Source organism: Bos grunniens, chromosome X, assembly GCF_055505025.1.
Source record: "Bos grunniens cultivar Pamir isolate PY7600 chromosome X, Bosgru_T2T1.0, whole genome shotgun sequence".
Classification (NCBI taxonomy): Eukaryota; Metazoa; Chordata; class Mammalia; order Artiodactyla; family Bovidae; genus Bos; species Bos grunniens.
In genome coordinates, this window is record NC_141194.1 from 20,378,699 (window position 1) to 20,402,748 (window position 24,050).

At 40.1% G+C, this 24,050-nt stretch overlaps 1 protein-coding gene across 2 annotated transcripts; it reads left to right on the forward strand.

Moving 5' to 3' along the window:
* The first annotated feature begins 1,078 nt into the window (after window positions 1–1,078).
* Window positions 1,079–14,055, forward strand: PRDX4 (peroxiredoxin 4). 2 transcript variants are annotated; one of them, XM_086389334.1, is made up of 8 exons: window positions 1,079–1,423; window positions 4,897–5,014; window positions 9,182–9,298; window positions 9,991–10,113; window positions 11,926–12,056; window positions 13,018–13,052; window positions 13,683–13,733; window positions 13,945–14,055. In XM_086389334.1, the coding sequence occupies exons 1-7, from the start codon at window positions 1,174–1,176 to the stop codon at window positions 13,731–13,733; spliced, it is 825 nt and encodes a 274-aa protein (XP_086245460.1). In that variant the 5' UTR covers window positions 1,079–1,173; the 3' UTR covers window positions 13,945–14,055. The 2 variants fall into 2 exon arrangements, with proteins under 2 accessions (XP_086245460.1, XP_086245459.1); XM_086389333.1 differs by lacking the exon at window positions 13,683–13,733.
* Window positions 14,056–24,050: the final 9,995 nt, after the last annotated feature.

Consider the following 24,050-nt stretch of genomic DNA (forward strand, 5'->3'; position numbering starts at 1 on the left):
GCAGGCGCAAATGCCTCCAGGGGAGGTTGGAGAGTCGCGAGAAGGGGCTGACAGATTGTAGGGGCCAAGGGCCTTCAGCACCTAGCCCATTGCTCTTTCAGGGTCCTATAATGGGCAGAACTAGTTTGGAAAGGGTTGTCACAGGGAGTAAGGATATAAAATGTGAAAGCAACTTAAAACTGATTGGCAGTTGGGAACATTAGGTGTAATTCACAAAATCAAAAGCTTACAATGGCAAATGCCCACCTTGTGCCAGGTGTCTTGGGAAACAAAGCTGAATTCCACATCGATTTTGACCCCCAAGGAGCTGACAGTCTAACAGAGGAAAGAGAAACTGTCGGATGGTTTCTGCGGGATTCAGAAAGATGACAAGAGCTCGCAGGAGACAAGAAGGGACCCCGGGGGCGGGGGGGAGGGGCATAAAGAGTGCAGAAGACTCCTGTAAGATGATGGGGTAATTGTCAGACGATGGAACTATACTGCGCCAGAAGAAAGTTTGGTTTTCTGGGAACTTTTCAAGTTAAAGAATAAGACACCTTTGAGGCAGGCTTACGTCACCAAACTGCCTGTTTGCCTTGCCTGCTGGAGAAGAAATAAATGCTTAGGCCTTTCTTCTCCAAGTTTTCCCAGGATTTACAAACTTACAAGGGCTTCAACTAGGGGTGGAGGTGAGGGGAGTCGTGGCGTTGTTGGCAGATCACTTCAAGGAAAAAACAGTACCTGTTAGAAGTATAAAGTGCAAGCCATTCAGAGATAAGTTCGTTTCACTTTTTTTGCGGGGGGGAATGGTGTGCAGTGATGAGGCTTTGTGGAAGAGACGAGCGTAAAAGGATGTCTAAAGACGTGTGAGAGAGGGAGCGCGTGAGGCCAGTCACGGCGGCTGTCGCTTCTCAGAGTTAGGCAAAGCGCCCTGCCTGGGCCCGCCCCAGGGCGCATGCGCAAACGCGCGCAAGGGGGGATGAGTGGGCGGGGCTGGCAACCACGTGGCTGGGCCGGCTCCCGCCCGGGAAGCGGGCGACAAGGGAAGCGAAGGGGCGGGGGAGTGAGGAGGCGGGGCTGGTCTCGCGAGGCCGCGCTTGGGCTCTAACGAGCGTTGAGCGCGCGGTTGTAGCTGCCTGGCGGCGGGAGAAGTAGCGTTCGAGCCAAGGGACGTGCGACTACACTCGCGTGGTCATGGAGGCGCCGCCGCCGCCGCCGCCGCTACCCGCGACGACTCTGGCCCCTGGCCGGAGCCGAAAGCTCCTGCTACTACCTCTGCTGCTGTTCTTGCTGCGGGCCGAAGCTGTGCGGGGCTTCGAGGCGGAGGAGAGGCCCCGAACCCGCGAAGAGGAGTGCCACTTCTACGCGGGTGGCCAGGTGTACCCGGGAGAGGTGTCCCGGGTTTCGGTCGCCGAACACTCCCTGCACCTCAGCAAAGCCAAAAGTAGGTGATGCCCCGCCACGGCGGGGTGACCGGTGGCTCCCGGAGGTGGGGAGGGCCAGGGGACACGTGTACCCTGGTTACGGTGGCTACCCGGGGGCCTGACTTGGGCGGCACCTCCTGTGCTACCTCCGGTCCTGAAGGGGGAGCTTGGTTCTCCTGGGGGGTGAGGGGATGGAGGGGGTTCCAGAGGTGTGAAGAAAGGGGTGGGTTCCACTGATCAGATTTTGGAGGAAGTAGTGGTTACCCCAAAAGCCGCAGATGAGGGAGATGGTGGCCCTGGTCCTGGGCTTGCAGGCGACGAGGATGTTGTGCAAACTAGAACACTTCCTCAAACATCGCCAAGTGCCTGCAGCGCATCGCGTCTGTTTTCAAGTACGATTTCGGAGAATAATGCGCTGATAAGTTGAATAACGATTCACAAAAAGTTTGGATAAACAGAAAAGTGGCTAAACAACGTTTAGCTCAGGAGAGCAAACGTTTCATTTTGTTGTTGTTGCATCTTACAAAGAAAACTATTAAAAGCCACCTTCCCAGAGACCTTTAGAGTTAATGGGCATCCTTTGTTTCTCAGAAATGAAGAGCTTGTTACAGGGTGTATTTTGGAGGCTCTTTGTAGGGAAATGCGGAAAAGGAGGTTAGAAGTAATGCATTTGGGTTGATGATAAACCTCGTGGCAAATTTGTGTCCTGCCAGTTTGGCTTTTGATTATTTGCATTTCTGTCCAGTGTACACAACTAATGGCCACTTTCAGAAAAGACACGTCAGACTAAGTGAATACTGAGAAAATTGTGGCCTGCTGCATCTGGATGTTAAGATCAGCCAAAAAGAAGTGGGTAGGGGCTAAAGGATAAAGAGTGTCCCTTGCTTGCTTTTAAATAACCTGCTTTTCCTGCTGACCATCTGGCATTCTGAAGATGTGTGTTTGGCTTTTGTGGTCCAGTTACAGCATGTTCCTTGCCCATGTTCAGTGAAAAAAAGCAGTGCTTCACAGTTATGAATCCCCAGTGTTAAATGGAATGTTGATATGCCTTAGGATGGAGTGGGAGTGATAAATGAGAAAAACGGTTTTGCCTCCTCAAACATCTGCAGTTCTTTCCTACTGCAAGTTATCTTTAGGTTTTTGTTTTTTAAAAAGCTAGTGTTGCACTTTCAAAATCATTATTTCCAAGTCTCATTGCTTTTACTTGCCTCGGAAGATATTTTGAAATATGGCAGCCAGTTAAGTGTTTACTGGCATTACATATATTTCCTATAACGTGCCATCCAAGTCTGCTCATGGAAGCTAATGGTAATAATAAGATTTCCCTCTACCAGCAGACCTTTTCAAATTTTAGGTATTTGCTACATTTCTCTCATGTGTAGGCTCATCTAGAATTACAGGAGCAAGGACCTTCACTCAAAACAGAATATTATGGAGCTATTAAGTTCATACTTTCAGATAATTTTTAGTAACATGAAAAATTATTCATGATCTAATGCTTCCTTTTTTCACAAGTGGGATGCAACAAGATCCAAATTTGTGTTTAAAAACTAGGAGGAAGGACATCAAAATGTTAACAGTAGTTAAACAGATGGGTTATGGGGAAAGGGAATTTAAATATACTTTATACTCCTCTCCTTTTGCTTTGTTAATTATATTATTTGTATTTGGTACGATTTTTGGTTTTTGTTTTTTGGGGTTTTTTTTGTAAGAATATTATTTTTTTTCTTTTTCTTTTAATTGGGAGCCAATTACAATATTGTGGTAGTTTTGCCATACATTCACATGAATCAGCCATGGGTGTACATGTGTTCCCCATCCTGACATGCGAGTGGTTGCTTTGGGAATTCCATTTATAGATCTTAGCAAACTGCATTCTCTTTGCTCTATAAACTGATGACAGTTTTTTTTTAACTAACACTGCAGTTCGTAAATCAAGAACCCAAAATTTCTCTCCCCAAAAAAGAAAAAGAAAGCCATATCTAGGTACAGTCAAGGATATGAAGGCATGCCTTTCCAACACCTTGCCAAGATTGTTACCATTTAACAAACCTTTACCAATTTGTTAAGCCTAATAATGATAATAAAGCATTCCATCAGTGTCGATAAAAAAGAAAGAACCCAAAAATCAGGATTTTCAGAGCAAACTTTTTCAGTTTTATTGGTTTTCCCAATATGCTAAAATCACTATGGACTATCATTGTAACACATTATTACAACTATAACCTCACACTTGAGTAGTATTTTTAAGTAATATATATAAAGCATATGTAGTTCCATATCCTTCTGCTATCTAATTCTCCCTCCTGGCCTTTACCTAATCAGATCAGGATGTTTTTGTGAGGTAGGCTGCTGGCTCAAGATAAGTAATCAACTGTTATACATTAACTCCACAGAGAAATTAATCGTAAGTGTGTCTCTATTTTCAGAGTTATCAAAAATGCTGGCTGCTATACAAAATATAATAAATGCTATTATAAGCCTTACTTTCTAGGAACCTTAGTCAAACTTGGAAGCAAGTATTGACGTTAATGTATGTAATGGTTCTGAAAGTTTAAGTGCTATCTAAATGTGTTAACAGAATATCAAGGTACATTATTATCAGAGCATGTTGGCTAGACTTCCAAGCATACCCTGACAAGACAGCAGCATGAACTATTCAATTTCCATTAGGTCACTTGTTCAAGAGGGTCTCCTCTTTCAAAGCCTGGAAAATAATCCTATGGTCTAGGATTTTACACTTCTGTCCTATTTGCAGATTTCCTATTCCTTGAATGTAGCAGCAGGTCCTCCATGTATATTCAAGAAACTGGACAAACACTTAAATTAATACATCTGGAAGACTGCCATTAGAGAACGGAAAATCTAATTATTTGAAATGTGGCAAGCTGATTAACTTGGAGGAACTATAATGAAGTATCCTGTAGGGTTTAGTGCAGGGATAGAATGTAGGGGGTCTGTGAGCATGAATAGGAAAAAGAATCTTTATTTTCACTAATCTCCAGCTGAAATATAGCAGTTCTTTCCATTATGAACATCAGCAACAAACCACCTTAGCCTCAGCAGTACTCATTTGTAGTTGTCGCCAAGAAGAATCGCATAGATTTCATACCATTATTACGGATGCTGCAGGTATCCTGAAACATCATTTACACTCATCACAATCTTGAGTAGTTACTAGATCACCGCCAGGTCTTGGAGTTTTAAAGTGTTAAGAAAAAGGACACGAATATTAATATATCACCAGTTTTTTTTTTTTTTATAGTTTTGATGATTTCATTTCAATGTAATTTATTTCCTTTGAAATTCTAAATATGCTAAATATTTTATGCATTCAGTAACCCTGCAGAAGTCCATCTGCATCACCAGACTGCTAAAAGAGGTCCAAAGATTCCCTCCAAAACCTTGGGTTTAGTGATGTCCTAAAGATGTCCTTCTGTCATCCCACCAACCTTCCCGTCGTTTAAGAACATCATATGTTTTTCTTTCTTAGTTTCCAAGCCAGCACCTTATTGGGAAGGAACAGCTGTGATAAATGGAGAATTTAAGGAGCTCAAGTTAACTGATTATCGTGGGAAGTACCTGGTTTTTTTCTTCTACCCACTTGATTTGTAAGTAATCCATATCATAGCAGCTAGTAATACCTCAGTCATTATTAATCTTTGCTCAGGAGCATCATGTAGTTAGAAATTTCTTAGCACTTGTTCGTAAAGGGCAACCTGAGGTGAGTTTTTTTCAAGAAGGTAATATCTTGAATATATTTCAGAATCATAAATGTGTGATTGTGTTAATGTAATGTAATCATTAGACAAAAGCCACAGTTATATTCATTAAACTCTACTTACTAAGGCAAGAAAATGGACTGAGAATATTTTAGAAACCATTTAAATAGCAAGACTTAGGCCACAAATCTGTTTCTCTGTTAACGTGAATATTTATAAGGCTTTTTATCTGGTGATACCATTTAACTTTGGTTTTATTATTTTTGTTCTTTGCTGCATGTTACTTTCCTGTGATTTGAACATTTTCCTGAAAATATTGGATATGTTTAAGGAATAACACCTATTAACATAAAGTATGATTATGGAGGGGGTTCTCTTTAACTCTGACAGAGCTTTTATAGGTAGAAAGTTGACTCAAAGTAAAGATTCTTGGAGTTTTAGTCACACTGAGGATTTAATTTTAAATTTTTCAAATTCCATGAAAATGAAAAGAATACCAAAGAGAGTTAGCAAAACTTTGATCTTTTGATCTTTTCTGTTTGAATATGTTTTTTGGTTACAAAAAGTAAATAGATTATTCTGTCTGTGCCACTGTATACTAAGTTCCTTTCTCCATTAGGAGTAATCTAGAACTATGTAAATATATTTTAAATTTGTAGGGAGGGTATACTTAAGCTCATATCTTTATGTCTATAGACCAGGGGCAGCAAACTTCTTCTGTACAGGGCCAGATAGTAAAAATTTTAGTCTTGAAGTGATCTTCATTGCAACTACTCAACTTTGCCATTATAGCACAAAATCAGATCAGATCAGATCAGTCGCTCAGTTGTGTCCGACTCTTTGCGACCCCATGAATTGCAGCACGCCAGGCCTCCCTGTCCATCACCAACTCCCGGAGTTCACTGAGACATCCATCGAGTCAGTGATGCCATCCAGCCATCTCATCCTCTGTCGTCCCCTTCTCTTCCTGCCCCCAATCCCTGCCAGCATCAGAGTCTTTTCCAACTCTTCGCATGAGGTGGCCAAAGTACTGGAGTTTCAGCTTTAGTATCATTCCTTCCAAAGAAATCCCAGGGCTGATCTCCTTCAGAATGGACTGGTTGGATCTCCTTGGAGTCCAAGGGGCTCTCAAGAGTCTTCTCCAGCACCACAGTTCAAAAGCATCAATTCTTCGGCACTCAGCCTTCTTCACAGTCCAACTCTCACATCCATACATGACCACAGGAAAAACCATAGCCTTGACTAGACGGACTTTTGTTGGCAAAGTAATGTGTCTGCTTTTGAACATGCTATCTAGGTTGTTCATAACTTTCCTTCCAAGGAGTAAGCGTCTTTTAATTTCATGGCTGCAGTCACCATCTGCAGTGATTTTGGAGCCCAGAAAAATAAAGTCTGACACTGTTTCCACTGTTTCTCCATCTATTTCCCATGAAGTGGTGGGACCGGATACCATGATCTTCATTTTCTGAATGTTGAGCTTTAAGCCAACTTTTTCACTTTCCACTTTCACTTTCATCAAGAGGCTTTTGAGTTCCTCTTCACTTTCTGCCGTAAGGGTGGTGTCATCTGCATATGTGACATTATTGATATTTCTCCCGGCAATCTGGATTCCAGCTTGTGTTTCTTCCAGTCCAGCGTTTCTCATGATGTACTCTGCATATAAGTTAAATAAACAGAGTGACAATATACAGCCTTGACGAACTTCTTTTCCTATTTGGAACCAGTCTGTTGTTCCATGTCCAGTTCTAACTGTTGCTTTCTGACCTGCATACAGATTTCTCAAGAGGTAGATCAGGTGTTCTGGTATTCCCATCTCTTTCAGAATTTTCCACAGTTTATTGTGATCCACACAGTCAAAGGCTTTGGCATAGTCAATAAAGCAGAAATAGATGTTTTTCTGAAACTCTCTTGCTTTTTCGATGATCCAGCGGATGTTGGCAATTTGATCTCTGGTTCCTTTGCCTTTTCTAAAACCAGCTTGAACATCAGGAATTTCACGGTTCACGTATTGCTGAAGCCTGGCTTGGAGAATTTTGAGCATTACTTTACTAGCGTGTGAGATGAGTGCAATTGTGTGGTAGTTTGAGCACTCTTTGGCATTGCCTTTCTTTGGGATTAGAATGAAAACTGACCTCTTCCAGTCCTGTGGCCACTGCTGAGTTTTCCAAATTTGCTGGCATATTGAGTGCAGCACTTTCACAGCATCATCTTTCAGGATTTGGAATAGCTCAACTGGAATTCCATCACCTCCACTAGCTTTGTTCGTAGTGATGCTTTCTAAGGCCCACTTGACTTCACATTCCAGGATGTCTGGCTCTAGGTCAGTGATCACACCATCGTGATTATCTGGGTCGTGAAGATCTTTTTTGTACAGTTCTTCTGTGTATTCTTGCCATCTCTTCTTAATATCTTCTGCTTCTGTTAGGTCCATACCATTTCTGTCCTTTATCAAGCTCATCTTTGCATGAAATGTTCCTTTGGTATCTCTGATTTTCTTGAAGCGATCCCTAGTCTTTCCCATTCTGTTGTTTTCCTCTATTTCTTTGCACTGATCGCTGAAGAAGGCTTTCTTATCTCTTCTTGCTATTCTTTGGAACTCTGCATTCAGATGTTTATATCTTTCCTTTTCTCCTTCGCTTTAGCCAGAGACAATAATAAAGGGGTCTTATACTCCATTGAAAGTTTATACAAAAATGATAAGCTAGATTTTGGCCTGTGGGCTGAAGTTTGCTGACTCCTACTCTAATCCAAACAGAATTCTCATAAAAACGTGTACATTGAGACTGAAACAAACCATGACTCTGCATAATATGTAATCTTTTAAATTAGTAAGAACTTCCTTCTTTCTAATCAATTGTACTATGGCTTGATTAACTAAAATGTGTACTATAACTTCTAATAGAAACCCGAAGTAGACATTTTAATGTATATAAAATGATAGGCCTTCTAAATTCATGTTGCTGTAAAACCAAAAAGCAGCACACATATTAAATATATATGATGCTAAACCTGAATTTTGAAATTAGCCTAACATAGCAGACTGGGAGTTGGTGATGGACAGGGAGGCCTGGCATCCTGCAATTCACGGGGTTGCAAAGAGTCGAACAGGACTGAGCGACTGAACTGAACTGAGCACACAAATAAGCTATTTCTCCAGTATTACTTAAAACTCCCTAATGAACAAGACATATCTAATTAGAGCATGATGTTAGCAATGGTCTTCTGGAGCAAGGAGCTAAGAGAGCTTCTGCTGTATGCATGTAATGCCAGCCAAACTGGACCTGGTTAGAGAAAGAAGAATCCTGGGACATTTCCCACAGTCTGCAAGGAAGAAAACCAGATATGTAACCCTTCGGGTTTCTGCCAAAATTTTTATGTTGGGCCAGTAAGAGAAGGAAATGGCAACCCTCTCCAGTATTCTTGCCTAGAGAATCCCACGCACAGAAGAGCCTGGTGGGGTACAATCCATGGGGTCGCAAAGAGTCAGACATGACTGAGCAACTAACACACACACAGTATATCTCTAGGTAACATTTCTTGGGATAACAGAAAGGAGGACAAGGGCCAATCATTCTTACCTTTTGGAAAATATTAAAAGTTCATTTTATAGGCCAGATTTCCAAAGAAATAATCTGGATTAAAACTGTCTTCTTGTATATGGCAGTCCTCCACTCCAACAACTGAAACGAAAAGCCTATATTGAACTGTGGTCAGAACCTGTCCCCTAAGTCTACGTTTTTCAAACTCTCTTGACCATGACACACAGCATGAAGTCCATCTTTCATTGCTGCCCTATACACTTACACATACATACAAGGTAACATTCAGTCTGTATGCACCAATATAAAGTTCATCAAGACATAATTAAGAACTCTATATTTTTTAATTAAATAATTTGATCCAGTGACCATTTTTTAGACTACTCCATCTTGAGAAGGTTCATATATAAAATTGTTCTTAATGTGCATTTTTATATACTAAAGTGTTTATAAAAACAAAATCATTTGAAACTAAGTATATGTGTATTTTGAGAATAATGATTTTTTTTTATTTCAGCACTTTTGTGTGTCCAACTGAAATCATCGCCTTTGGTGATAGAATTGACGAATTCAGATCAATCAACACTGAAGTGGTAGCATGCTCTGTTGATTCACAGTTCACCCATTTGGCCTGGTCAGTATCTTAAACTTAACATTTATAGGGAAAGAATAGACATACTCTTAAATTATGGGCAGACAACTCTTAACATGACAGGAATATAGTTATTTATCAGATAGTTCAGGAATAAATTTATCTGAGAGCTGCTAGTTCAATGAAAGTACAGTAAAAATGTTTAAAGATTTTATAGAACATTTCAATTTTGGAAACAGTTCAATTCAAAAGATATAGGGACTTCCCTGGCAGTCCAGTGCTGAGGAATTCACCTTCCAGTGCAGAGGGTGCCCGTTTATTTGCTGCTCAGGGAGCTAAGACTCCACATGCCTCACAGCCAAAAACCCAAAACATAAACAACAGAAACGATATTGTAACAAATTCAATAAAGATTTTTAAAATGCTCAGTACCAAATAATTATTTTTAGAAGATGAAATATCCACAGCAAAAACCACTGAATTCTATGATTATGATGATAAATTGGATAACCTTAATCTGGAGAAATAATTTTTTATATTTACTTTCTAAGAAGCAATGATTAAATAATTTTTAATTCATTAAACATGAAAAGATGTTCCACCTAATTGCAAAAAATTTAAAAGTAAAATGACAAGAGATGCCATGCACATGTTTGTGTACATATGCAAGGAGTGTGGACTGTTTTAATATATGCTGTTTACTTAACCCTGAAAGGTACATTTTCTGTTAACAGGATTAATACTCCTCGAAGACAAGGAGGACTTGGGTCAATAAATATTCCACTTCTTGCGGATTTGAACCATCAGATCTCAAAGGACTATGGCGTATATCTGGAAGACTCAGGCCACACTCTTAGGTACCTTTCATTAGTTGTACATGATGACAAATACAGATATATTTGTAATCCTACTTGAAATGGAATTAGAAGATACAAGGTTTGATCAAGAAAATATTTGTTCTACTTGTAAAAATGTTGTAGATACCATTAAAAATAATTGGTGAGTGCCTGACTTAAACTATGTGAGTGTCAAAGACTGTTAGAACTGGAAAATTCTAGAGGTCTTCAGCCCTGTCATTTTACATAAAAACAGATTCAGCATTCCAAGAACTTAGCCAAAGTGACTATAGTTAATTGCAGAACCCAGACATAAACCCAGGTCCCCAAACTCTCTGTCCATTTCTTTCTCTTGTCCAAACTGACTCAAGTAATAGTTTTTCTAAATACAAGTATAGTATTTAGCCAACCTATGCCTCTGGAGTAGGAAAAATTAAGGATATATTTTACTTAACAGCTCTCATTGAGTTACTTGAGCTAATAACTGCTGATGTAATTCTTAGGAAAAAAGGGCAGCTTCAGCTTGAAATACTTGTAATTTTCTTATAATCATATTGAATTGCTTTGCAGTGCTAATAGTTCTTTTAATGTTTTATATAAAGGTGTCAGTATTTTATAATCTTGTGTTTTTTTAGAACAGCTTTATTGAGATATAATTCACATACCATACAACTCACCCATTTAAAGCATACAATTTAGTAATTTTTAGTATTTCACAGTTGTACAACCATCACCACAATCAATGTTACAACATTTTCATTGCTCCAAAAAGAAATCCCATACCCATTAGCTGTTACTCCCCATTTTACCCAGTCCCCCTCCCCTAGCCCTACACAACCACTAATCTACTTTATGTCTTAATAGTTGCCTATTCTGGACACTTCATATAGATGGAATCCTACAGTATCTGCTCTTTTATGACTAGCGTCTTTCCCTTAGCATAATATTTTCAAGGTTCATCCATATTGAATCAATTTATCCCTGCCAAGTTTCTTTTTGTTTTGTATTTGTCAAGTCTATAATGGTTTCTGCCTAGCAATTATTATTAACTCCCAAGAATAAATATGCCACTAAAGACTGAGGCACTTTTCAAATTGAAAATTATTTGAACATTAACCAAGTAAATTATCTAATATTAGCAAGCACAGCAAATGTCTTAGTCTCATAGTCTACCAAAGAAGCAGCTCACAAAATCAAAAGAGAAAACAGAAGCTACAGTTTGCTACCAAAGAACAGGCAGATTTTGTTTTTATGTGGAGTGCGTGGCTATGAGTGTTATGGAGGCAAGATCAAAATTTCTAATCAGGCTCGCTTACTTCAAAACAGACGTGATCACCTTTTATGAGGATTTTCAATTGTGAAAGTAGTATGTGAAAGAACACAAATATGAATAGTAATTAACAATTTTACCTAAGTTTGACCAAGTTGATCTGGTCTAAGGAGACTGAGCCCTAGTAGGTTCAGAGGTTGAGTTACTCATTCAAAAAAAAATTTTAAGTATTGTAGAATAAGGCTTTGCTATGCAGTTTCATCATTTACAGTACAGTCCCAAATCTAGTACACGTGAAGATTCAACTGTTAATACTGCAGTACATCTCAAAGACAAAAACAAAAATTTAATGCTACCATTTAACAGTGATAATCCCAAAATACACAGTAGATAGGTGTGGGTATAGGGGTGTGTGCATGTACATACCAGTCAAGTAGGTAGGTAGTATGCTTTTGGCTCTGTATAACATCCTTCTGTTTGAGCAGTACAGGGATTGACAGTAACTAATATTTGTCTTAACTGAGAACAAATGTCCTCATCTTTCCCATTCTTCTGTTTTACAGAGGTCTCTTCATTATTGATGACAAAGGAATCCTAAGACAGATTACTCTGAATGACCTTCCCGTGGGTAGATCCGTGGATGAGACACTACGTTTGGTTCAGGCATTCCAGTACACTGACAAACACGGAGAAGGTGCCCTTTCCTTCTGTCATAGCCTTTGGATTTTTTAGTTTAAGAGATAGCAGCATAATATGGTTTCTTACCTTAAAAGTAATTTTGATGGTTCCAGAGTCTTCTAGTTGTTTTCAAATTATTAGATCTTTTAAGCAAATCAAATTTTAATTATTAATATGAAAGTGCTTTTAACAAAATATCACTAATATATACTACCTACTGAGTAGGATAGAAAAAATATTATTTCCATAGTCTTTGGATAATCTCAGAGAAAAGTTTCTGCTACTGTAATTTTTCCTATTATATTTCTATTAACTTAAAATGTGCCAGCCAATCTGGCCATATCTAGTAATGTAGGTTTTATTTGCATGTTTTACATTATTTAATTTAGCTTTTTTCTTCAAGGTAATTCAGAAATCTTTGAGGTTATTCAGTAACACATTAGTAATCTATTAGTTCATCCTTTCACTCCAAGTTTTTGCAGTAGCCAAATGGTAAACATCAGATTCTTCTTAAAATAGAACGTATGTTATATATTCCTTTCAAAAGTATAACTCAGTGCCTGGGTCAGGGTGCTGAAACAGTGAACCATGGCATCAGGACCAAATACTGCAGGGCACACAAAGCAAGCTTAAGGGGATGGACATTTGAGGAATTTCACTGTACCCAGACCTTTCAATTCACCAGATTCCCAAACTTTCCAACTTTACTAGAGGAACACTCAATCTGATTTCTTCTGTTATAAATGTAACTAAACATGACTGAGAAAACTGAAAAACAGCTGTCTGCTGATAAGCTCCAGGACTAAAATTTCTTGTTGCAAGCCAGTAAGCTAACAGAACTCAAGTGTTCGGTGGCCTAGAAATGTTCTAATTAATATAGGTTCTATTTTCAGTATCATTTGGAAAAAGAAAAGCTGAGAGTTGCTAGAGAGAATTGAACAGTTTTTAAACTGTCTTTTGCCAATTTTTCCTTTCAGTCTGCCCTGCTGGTTGGAAACCTGGTAGTGAAACAGTAAGTCAAGTTCATTTTTCTGTTAAGGGGATGGCTGGGGCCAAAAAGAAGCCGCCAACCCTGGGATAATCTCTGTTTGTAACAGACCTGCCTTGATTTTGTAAATGAAGTAAACATTGCTAGGCACAACTCCTAAAAGAATTACAGGCATTCTTTGGACTGTAAGGAGAGTATCTAAAACTGGGAAAGCAGAATATGGGACTTGATGCTCTGGATTTTAAAACCAAGTATTCAGAGAATTCTGTCATTTAAAAAGCAGAAGGAAGGAAGCGGTGGAGACTTGTTAAATTCAAGGCAAAGAGAATGGTCACAAGAAAAATTTTTCAGTGTATATATTTAAAAGCTTTAGAGAAAATCTGGCTTAACTGACAATGAATCTAATGATTCTCTCCTTGTCATATGAAGGAAGACAAGACTGAAACACATTCTTTCATTTAGGGAGGCTATATAGAGTGTTTCTTTTATTTTGCAGTTTGAGATTAAAAGGTTACACCCTAGACTGCCAAAAAATCCATTTGAGCTCTCTGCCCCCTTTTCAGGTTGTAGCATACCATCACTTCATCAGCAGATTATTTTACAAATGCATTAACATCTGTAGCCATGCTCCCTTAATGTGTTTGATTTAATTAGATCAAACCTGAAGATGCCATGAAAGCCTGGTGGCCAAGAGAAGAGTTATAAGTAAGTTTGGGAGGGCTTAAGTACAGATGTTAATTCAGTAGCAGATCACCTGCCTTCTAAAATAGCTGAGATTAAAATTAGCAGGTAGGACAAATCCAGTTTTTCCTAAATATATATAATTTGACACAAGAAAATAATCTTTACCTTCTTTAGTCAAGAGATGGACAACTATTATCAGACTACTGATGATGTACATTGTCTTCTTCAACAGATAATCCCAGATCCAGCCGGAAAACTGAAGTATTTCGATAAGCTGAACTGAAAATACTTCCTCAGGTCACAATGCTTGAAACTTCTCAATAAAACTCAGTGTGTGTTACCACATTGTGTTATAGTAGTAGTTTCTCGAATAATAGAAAAATCCATGTCAGGAGCCAAAGGTACTTAGTGTCATTAGACACTGATGCCAAATTCTCTATCTTTCCAAAACATGAAATGTCAGATTGACTCAAACTAGTAACAAGAGTACTAACTGACATTTACGGAGTACATGCCATGGGCCAGGCATTGTTAGGAGTTTAGGTGCATTTTTTTTTCACTTAACTCTCACAGTAACTCTTTGAGTTCTTTATTTCACAGATGAGGAAACAGCTTGCAAAGGTAGAATCAGTCTTTGAACCCAGATAGGCTAATTCTAGTTTCAGGGCTCTTTACATTCCTCTGTGGCTCACCTCTGAGGGCAGCTGGAAAGAACAGGTTGTGAGCACAGTCACCTTCCACTGTGTCTGGTAGACAGTGGACCCCAGACTCTGCTCTGTACCCAGCATAAAGCCCTTTGGTTCTCTCTTTTATCTAAATTTACATTTTCAGCTTGTACCAAAATTATAAGAAAGAAATATTTGTATTTAGTTTACAGTGGGAGTTCCCTGGTGGCCTGGTGGTTAGAATTCCAGCCTTTCCCTGCCATAGCCCGATTTCTATCCCTGGTTGGGAAACTGACATCCTGCAAGCTGCACAGCATGGCCAAAAACAAAAAAAAAGACATATAGTTTAACAAAAGTTGAATCTCTAAATATAATGTAACCAGCTATTCACAAATGACCACATATAAAGCTGAACTCCAGAGCTACTTCATCACCTGAATATAGCAATGGCTTTTTTTGTAGCTTTTTTATGGGGGGGTTTCTCCAGGCTCTCAAGCAAAGGGAAAGAGTTTAAAATTATATTTCTTTACTTGTTTACTTTTTTATAGTAAGTTTGAGTAAGTTTTAGGGGCCATTGTCATTTAAAGAATATTGTATCTGGGTCTTCAAATTAAACATGAATGAAGCTGTTTCTATACCTAAAGGATATATGTGTACACTGACTCTGTATTTGTTTTTTTTTTAATAGAAACCAGAAATTATTTTCTGTATTTAGCCTATTATAAGGAATTGATCTATATGTTAAGTATGTGATTTGAATTATGGTTGATTTACAAGTGTCACAACTTTTTAGAAAACATAACCCCTAATACATGTTAAACAGCATTCACAAAGCCCGGATGGGCCTGCGGTTTGTGTAGAGATGGAAAAGGCAGGGCAATCCATCATTTCTCTTGGGTGGACAATTTACTGTTATAATAAGGGAAGCACAGAAGACCTATTCCCAAACATGCAACTTCATAATCTACAGCCAGTGGTTCTCAACTAGGCACCATCTTCCCAGAGCACAGATTGATGTCTGGAGATGTATTTGGTTGTCAACTATGAGAGTGCTACTGGCATCTAGTGGGTAGATTCAAGGATGCTGCTACACATCCTACAATGCACAGGACATTATCTGGTCCAAGATGTCAGTAGTAGCAAGGTTGAGAAACCATTCTCTAAGGACAGTTGCCAACAGATTAAGGAAAGGAGACCAGTAATAGTTTAGCTACCTATGCAGCAGGAGGATAGACTATGCCATGACAGTAGAAGATTATCCAAAATAATAGGTCAAGAGGTAGCCCAATGTTTCTATGAAACACTAGGCCAAGTCTTTTCTGTGTATGTATGTGTATACACACACACACATACACACACATACATACACCATATGGGCTTCCCAGGTTGCACTAGTGGTAAAGAACCCACCTGCCAATGCAGGAGATGCAGGTTCAATCCCTGAGTCAGAAAGATCCCCTGGAAAAGGGCATAGCAACCCACCCCAGTATTGCCTGTAGAATCCCACGGACCGAGGAACCTGGTGGGTCACAGTCTATGGAGTCACAGAGTCAGACACGACTGAAGCAACTTAGCACACATGCAAGCACATACGTCAAAAAGCTTCCCAGGTGGCACAGTGGTCAAGAATCCACCCGCACTGTGGGAGACCCAGGTTTGATCCCTGGGTTGGGAAGATCCCCTGCAGAAGGGAATGGCTACCCACTCCAGTATTCTTGCCTGGAGGATTCCACGGACCAAGGAACCTGCAGGCTACAGTCCGTGGAGGTCTCAAAAGAGTCAGACACAACTGAGCAATTAACACTTGCACTTATTTCTTACACCACATATATGAACAACATATATATATATATATTTATGAATAACATCTGTAATTCCCTGCTTCTCCCTCAAATCTCTGATCTGTTGGCTATTCCCCATTTGAGCCTAGCCAGTGTTCTGACCTCTGAAGTGCTCATGGTGGCCTGCCCTTTCAGGAATTTTAGTCCCCAGAAGCTCATGCAAGCAATCATTCCTCATTCCCATCATTTCTTCCATATCCAAGGATACATCTAATCCAACATAGTAAAACTTTGCATCTGTCAGTAGACTTCCAGGTTCTGTATTTTGTTCTTAAATATATTAACCACTTTTATTAATATTTTTGTACCTTACCCTCCCCATGTGATGTTATGGAATGCATTCTTGTATTTTGTTACCTATGAATTATGTCACTAAAATATCTCTGAATAGAGGTATTAACGTGAATGTGAAGAAACACATACTGCATGCAAATAGCTCCGTAAAGGTCTCCATGCCAGTCGTGGTGGGGCTGTATAAATACTAATATGTTTGTGTGTATACATACATATGCATACACATATGCATACATATATATACACTTCTATAAAATCATTAAATTTTTTAGCCTTTAAAAGGAAATAAAATGTTTATCGTAGTATAGTGTACTACTATGTATTTAGTCCAAGATAGCAAAGAAACTTTTTGTTTAACATATCTCTGGAAAATTTAATTTGGACCATATTTTCTTTTGCTGAAAACATCAAATATTTCCATACATTTTGGTTTCCACAACTTACAAAGGGGCAGTGGGTTTCCTGCAGTTACATACTGTACCCGACTTTTATAGAAAGATCAGACATTTTCTAACCTTGCTTTTGAATATTGTCTTTAAAATGCTGCAAAGCAACTTTTAAGAGTTCCACTGTTAACATAATAACACAATCTGTGCATAATATTGTACACTTAGGTAAATTCCTTAAAAAACTTTTTTAAAGATTCACCATACTGAGGCTTAAGCTTATAATTTTTTTAATTAACAAGTTAAAAAGCCAAGTCAAATATCCAAATTCACCTAAATCATGCATCCATTCACATAGAAATTATTTATGACCTGCATACGTGCGAGGTACTTTGCTACGTAATATGAATAAAAAGATATGGCACAATTCCTTCCCTCAAGAAGCCGTTTCCCAAATAAGCATGTAAAAAAAAAGTGAATATATCAGTGAAAAAGAATAAATGCTAAAAATGCTGACACTTGTGTTGGCTCCAAGGCCAGCATGAACAACAAGGGAAGACAGGGATGAGAGAAGGCATCACAGAGGAGGGGAAGTGTAAGCCCATTTCCTCTTCCTCCACTGAAAGCGGAATCCACTGCAAGTATACTGTCCTTACTTAAAAAGGCAGTACATGTGACCCAACCTTGGGAGACTAAGCGCTGACTGGTCTCATGATCATCCTCTCTCATGACTGGCTAGAGTTACAGGTCGAGTCTGTGGCCAAGGATAAACGAAGGTAAGAACTGAATCTTCAGACTTGGGTTTAACTTCAAGCTCTGGCCATTTGTACAGCGCAGCCGGGACATCAGAAAAACAATTCGCAAGTTCTCTATCAAAGGGAGTTATGTTGCACTGTAACCCAAAGGCCACGAGATGGCGCCCAGCACACCAAAAGCCCCTAGTCCTGAAGTTTCCGCCCAAGCCCCCCACCCCACCCTCTTTCAGGATAAACTATTTAGAGCAACAACTGACCCAAATGATTTTCGATTTTCGGAAGGCTTTTTTCTTTTACTTGGCCGGGCAGCACAGCATGTGGGATCGTTTCCTAACAGGGATCAAAGCACCCCCTACACCGGAAGTGTGAAGTCTGAGCCACTGGACTACCAGGGAAGTCCTTGATTTTTGTTTTTTAACCAGTCTAAGGAAAACAGTATCCCTGTGGCTCAGACAGTAAAGAATCCGCCTCCAATGCACGAGACAGACCGAGGTTTGATCCCTGGGTCAGGAAGATCCCCTGGAGAAGGCAATGGCGCCCCACTCCAGTACTCTTGCCTGGAAAATCCCATGGACGGAGGAGCCTGGTAGGCTGCAGTCCATGGGGTCGCAAACAGTCGGACATGACTAAGTGACTAGTGCACACAAGAAAAAAAAAAGGAAAAAAAAAAAAAACCTTAAAATTCAGACCAATTCAAAACTAAGTACAACTCAAGGAAGCATCTTAATCTGTACTGAGTATCCCTCCCATCAATGACCATGACCCAGTTAGAAGTACATTTTACACCACGACCTAGCACAACCGTGTGTGTGTATGCACCATGCACGTATATAGCAAGTTTCGTATGAACTGTTACTATGTGTGACGCAGTCTTTATTTTTGTAACGTTGGCTACAACCCACTAAATTACATGACCTATTAATGGGTCACTTTTTTCTAACAAATGCATATATATATAATATAGACCAAACCAGTCAATCCTAAAGGAAATCAGTCCTGGATTTTCATTGGAAGGACTGATGCTGAAGCTGAAACTCCAATACTTTGGCCACCTGATGTGAAGAACTGACTCATTGGAAAAGACTCTGATGTTGGGAAAGATTGAAGGCAGGAGGAGAAGGGGACGACAGGATAAGATGGCTGGATGGCATCACCGACTCGAAGGACATGAGTTTGAGCAAGTTCCAGGAGTTGCTGATGGACAGGGAAGCCTGGTGTGCTGCAGTCCATGGGGTCACAAAGAGCTGGACACAACTGAGTGACTGAACTGAACTGAAATATGTGTGTATATACAAATAAAATCAGGATACAATAAATGCCTGGCATATCAATACTTTGTCATATGTAATTTTCCTTCCATTATGGTTTTGTTCATTTGTTTTAGTCATCCTATTCCCTCTATTAAAGGTACATAATTTTCGTGACACAGGAAAAAAATTTCCTACCCTTTCTTTCATTTACTATAATCCTTTCTCTGAGGTATTACTTTATCAATGCCTGTGGCTTACTGAATGGTTTTGAGAAGGTCTTGGTTTATTCTGAAGCTCCATTTTTTTTAACTTACACATCTTAAATGGAACTTGATTTTTTACATTATGTGCAACACAGGTATTAAAAATTTTCACTAACCAAACAGCCAAATCAAGTGGAGAAAAATAGGCCTAAATCAGGAAACTGTGGATGAAAAACTGCCTCTCCTTTTATGGAGAAGGAAACAGAACCCAAAAAGATGAACCACCCCCCACCCTATCCTCTGAACAGGCTGGTTGCAGACACAGGCAAGAATGCATAGGTATGAACATTTGGGCCAACAACCCTCCTCCCACATCACACTGCCTGCCTGAAACCCCCCACTGGACCAAAGGACGCCAAATCCACCTCAGATTGATCCCCTTAGACCAAAATAATCCCATGATAAAACAGTTTTATCTAGAGGCAGTGACTCTTCAAGGGTCCTTAAATCCGTTTTTCAACTTGCCAAATCCCTAATCTCTCTTTACTATTATCTATTTTAAAATAGTTCATTATTTGTTGCCAAGGGAGGGAGAGAAAACATTCACAAGTCACTTTAGAGAGTGAATCACAACTGTACCAAAAGTTTGTCTCTAAGAGCAAGTTAAATGCCCGGGGGCTCAGTTATAAAGAATCCACCTGCCAATGCAGAAGACATGGGTCCTATCACTGATCCAAGATCTCACATGCCACAAAGCAACTAATTCCGTGCACCACAACGACTCAGCCTGTACTCTAGAGATCAGGAACCACTACTACTGAAGCCCACGCATCCTAGAGCCCATTCTCCTCAACAAGAGAAGTTACCGCAATGAGAAGCCTGTGCACTCCAACTAGAGAGTAGCCTCGGCTCGCTGCAACTAGAGAAAAGCCTGCTCGGCAATGAAGACCCAGCACAGCCAAAAATAAATACTTCTTGTAAATGTCCCAAATAAGTCAACCATCCTCATCTCTTATGGTTGAGACCCAATTATATTCCAATGCATATTTACATACATATAAATCACAAGTTAACTCTTATCACACTAGCTGAGAAAATGTTATGTGGTAAAGCTTCTAGACATAGTGTGGGTCTACAGCACCTATTCCTACCTCTATACAGTTACAAGATAAGCTGTGGCAAGTTAGTTTCCTCTGTCTCGCTTTCCTCATCTGAAAAAGTGGGTAATAATGGTGTTGACCTCAAAAGCTGATTGTAAGGATTAAGTGAGAAAATACATTTTGATGCCATTAGCACAGTGCTAAGAATCCAATATGTATTAGCCATATATAAAAATTTTATGATGATTACATCTTGTGACTTATATTTTGCCACACTGCACATTAGTATTATATATTACAAGTATTAATATGTGAATACAAGTTGCTATGGGATTCTATGTAGCCAAATAAAGAATCCGTGCATGTATGCTTAGTCGTGTCCGACTCTTTGTGACCCCATGGACTGTAGCCCACCAGGCTCCTCTGTCTATGGGATTTCCCAGGCAAGAATACTGGAGTGGGTTGTTAGTTCCTCCTCCAAGGGATGTTCCTGCCCCAGGGATCAAACCCATGTCTCCAGCTTAGCAGGCAGCTTCTTCACCACTCAGCCACTTCTGCTGCTGCTGCTGCTAAGTCACTTCAGTTGTGTCCGACTCTGTGCGACCCCATAGACGGCAGCCCACCAGGCTCCCCTGTCCCTGGGATTCTCCAGGCAAGAACACAAGTGGGCTGCCATTTCCTTCTCCAATGCATGAAAGTGAAAAGTGAAAGTGAAGTTGCTTAGTCGCGTCCGACTCTTCGCGACCCCATGGACTGCAGCCTACCAGGCTCCTCCATCCATGGGATATTCCAGGCAAGAGTACTGGAGTGGGGTGCCATTGCCCTCTCTGCTCAGCCACTGCAGAGGCCCCTAGACAACTGGCAATTATTTCCAAATGTTTTCACATTAAAGCATACATCATTGAATTTGAGCCTGAAGCTCTTGTACAGAAATTGAATAACACAAACTTGTATTCTATCAGAATGGACGCAAATACCTTATAAACTAACCTTCACCAGCTTCCTATTGTATATCCTTCTGCCTTCCTCTTCACATCTGTAAATGGGGCATAATGCTAGAAGATTGTGTGTATGCATGCTTAGTCGCTCAGTAGTGTCTGACTCTTTGTGACCCCATGGACAGTAGCCGGCCAGGCTCCTCTGTCCATGGGGATTCTTCAGGCAAGAATACTGGAGTGGGTGGTCATGCCCTCCTAAACAGGATCTTCCCAACCCAGGGACAGAACCCAGGTTTCTCACACTGCAGATGGGTTCTTCACTGTCTGAGCCACCAGGGAAGTCCAAGAATACTGGAGTGGGTAGCCTATCCCTTCTCCAAAAGATCTTCCCAACCCAGGAATCAAACCATGGTTGTTTACCAGCTGAGCTACTCAGAATTTTAAGTTAAATGCACTGTTATGTGTTAATGTTTTATAAAATATCAGCAGTGACAGCAAGAAATTACACTTCTGCTCAGCTAGTGAAGAATCCACCTGCAATAAGGGAGACCTGGGTTCAATCCCTGGGTTGGGAAGATCCCCTGGAGAAGGGAAAGGCTACCCACTCCAGTATTCTGGCCTAGAGAATTCCATGGACTGTATAGTCCATGGGGTCACAAAGAGTCAGACATGACTGACTTTCACTTTCAAGATAAAAAACTTATAACCAAGACTGGGAATTCCCTGTGGGTCCAGTGGCTAGGACTCCCCGTTTTCATTGCCGAGGGCATGGATTTGATCCCTTGTTAGGGAACTAAGATCCTGCTAGTCATGTGGCAAGGCCAAAAATCAAAATAGACTAAATAAGTAAACATAAAAAAAAAAGCAAGACTGCCAACACTGGAAAGTGATAAAAAGTCAGTCAGATCTAAAATGCTGCTCTAAATTTGTTTTTAAGATACATGTATATGTATGGCTGAGTCCCTCTGCTGTTCACCTGAAAGTACCAAAACACTGTTAATTGGCTATATCCCAATACGAAATGTATTTGGTGTTAAAAAAAAAATTATAAAAATAAATAAATTTGTTAAGAAACATAATACTTGATTCTCCATAGCAAAAAAGGGCATATTTTCCCCCTTGGACAATATACATACGCCTTTTCAGGTTACAAAATACAGAGTATAATCATGGCTTTGTAAAAGCTATTAAAACACCTTATCTTCTGTTCAGTTTAGTCGTGTCCAACTCTTTGTGACCCCATGAATTGCAGCACGCCAGGCCTCCCTGTCCATCACCAACTCCTGGAGTTCACTCAAACTCAAGTCCATCGAGTCGGTGATGCCATCCAGCCATCTCATCCTCTGTCATCCCCTCTTCCTCCTGCCCCCAATACCTCCCAGCATCAGAGTCTTTTCCAATGAGTCAACTCTTCACATGAGGTGGCCAAAGTACTGGAGTTTCAGCTTTAGCATCATTCCTTCCAAAGAACACCCAGGACTGATCTCCTTTAGAATGGACTGGTTGGATCTCCTTGCAGTCCATGGGACTCTCAATAGTCTAATATGTTCCATTTATTCATAGGTATTAACAACGACAACAAAGTCCTTAATCAAACAAGTTTCACAAAAGCTGGTTTAAAAAGTTAAAGAGCTGTTCTAATGGCCCTACTTTTCAAAGTCTTAAGTTAATACGCATCATAAACTACCAGAGGAGGGCTATCTGATGCAAGTGCCTCCCAATGTTTCTTGTAAATAAAATATTTATAGGAAATTTTATAAAATCTCAAATTGTACTAAACTGTTTATAATATAAACACATAAAATGTTTATCAAAGAGCATCTCATCAGAGTTCAAGGACTTCACCCAGAAAAGAGAGTTGCATGCTTGGAATTACTCAGCCTCATTCCACCCAGCCCTAGACACCATTGCTTTTTGAAACCATTTTTTTTCTTACCAGTGACCTCTCAATCATTCAACTGGTAGCTTCTTTCCAGTGCTCACCTTTGGGAACTTCCATGACACCATGATCACTCTTCACAGAAATGACTTTGAGAGGCAGATGATGACACAGTTAGGAGCTAGGAATCTGGCTGGTTGCTCATGGAGCCCATAAGACAGCATATAAGAAATTCAACTAGCCTGTTCAGAGAGGCCTGGCTGGCCCCCGACCCATTCCAGCAGCCCCAGCTGATGGGCCAGCTGTTCTAGCCCCAGAAGAGCTCCTAATTGAACACAGCTGCCTGAGTGATGCCAGCCAACACCGCAAAGAGCAATAGAACCTCTCAGATGAGCCCAGCCATGCCACAGAATCAAATGTGTCTTTTGAAAGATGACAAGTCTTTTTCTCTGCCCAAACTCATAGAAATGAAAAATAAAATGGTGAATTTCCTGGGGTGGGGCTGGAGGGCAACCTTCAGTTCTTCAGGAATCAAGTTACTGACTCTATTCCCAGAGAGGAGAAAGAGCAGAAGATACAGAGAATGCAGGTAGCAAAGGGAACACATAGCCACGTAGAACACTCTGGTTACCACGAGAAATGGAGCCACAGCCTCCTGTGGACACACACAACACAGTGCAGAGCACAGTAATGTGAAGTGAACTCTTTTAAGAAAACTAACAATAAAGACATCATCCTTGAAGACTTCCCAGTGAAGAACTACCTGAGCAAAAAGTAAGAACATGGTAATAATGCCTGATGTAAAATGGGGCACATGGACTAGTCAATATAAAACTACGTCCCACCCATTTCAGCAAGTTCTGCGCTAGACCAGCAGCAGGACTGGTACTGGCTGAAAGTCCGCTTATCCTCACAGAAGAGGGACAAAACACTGAACACCAAGAACCTACTGTGTATCCTTCAGAGTTTGCTTCATCTCATCTTCTCAAAGTCCTGTATTAAAATCTCTAGCTCTTATAATATTAAA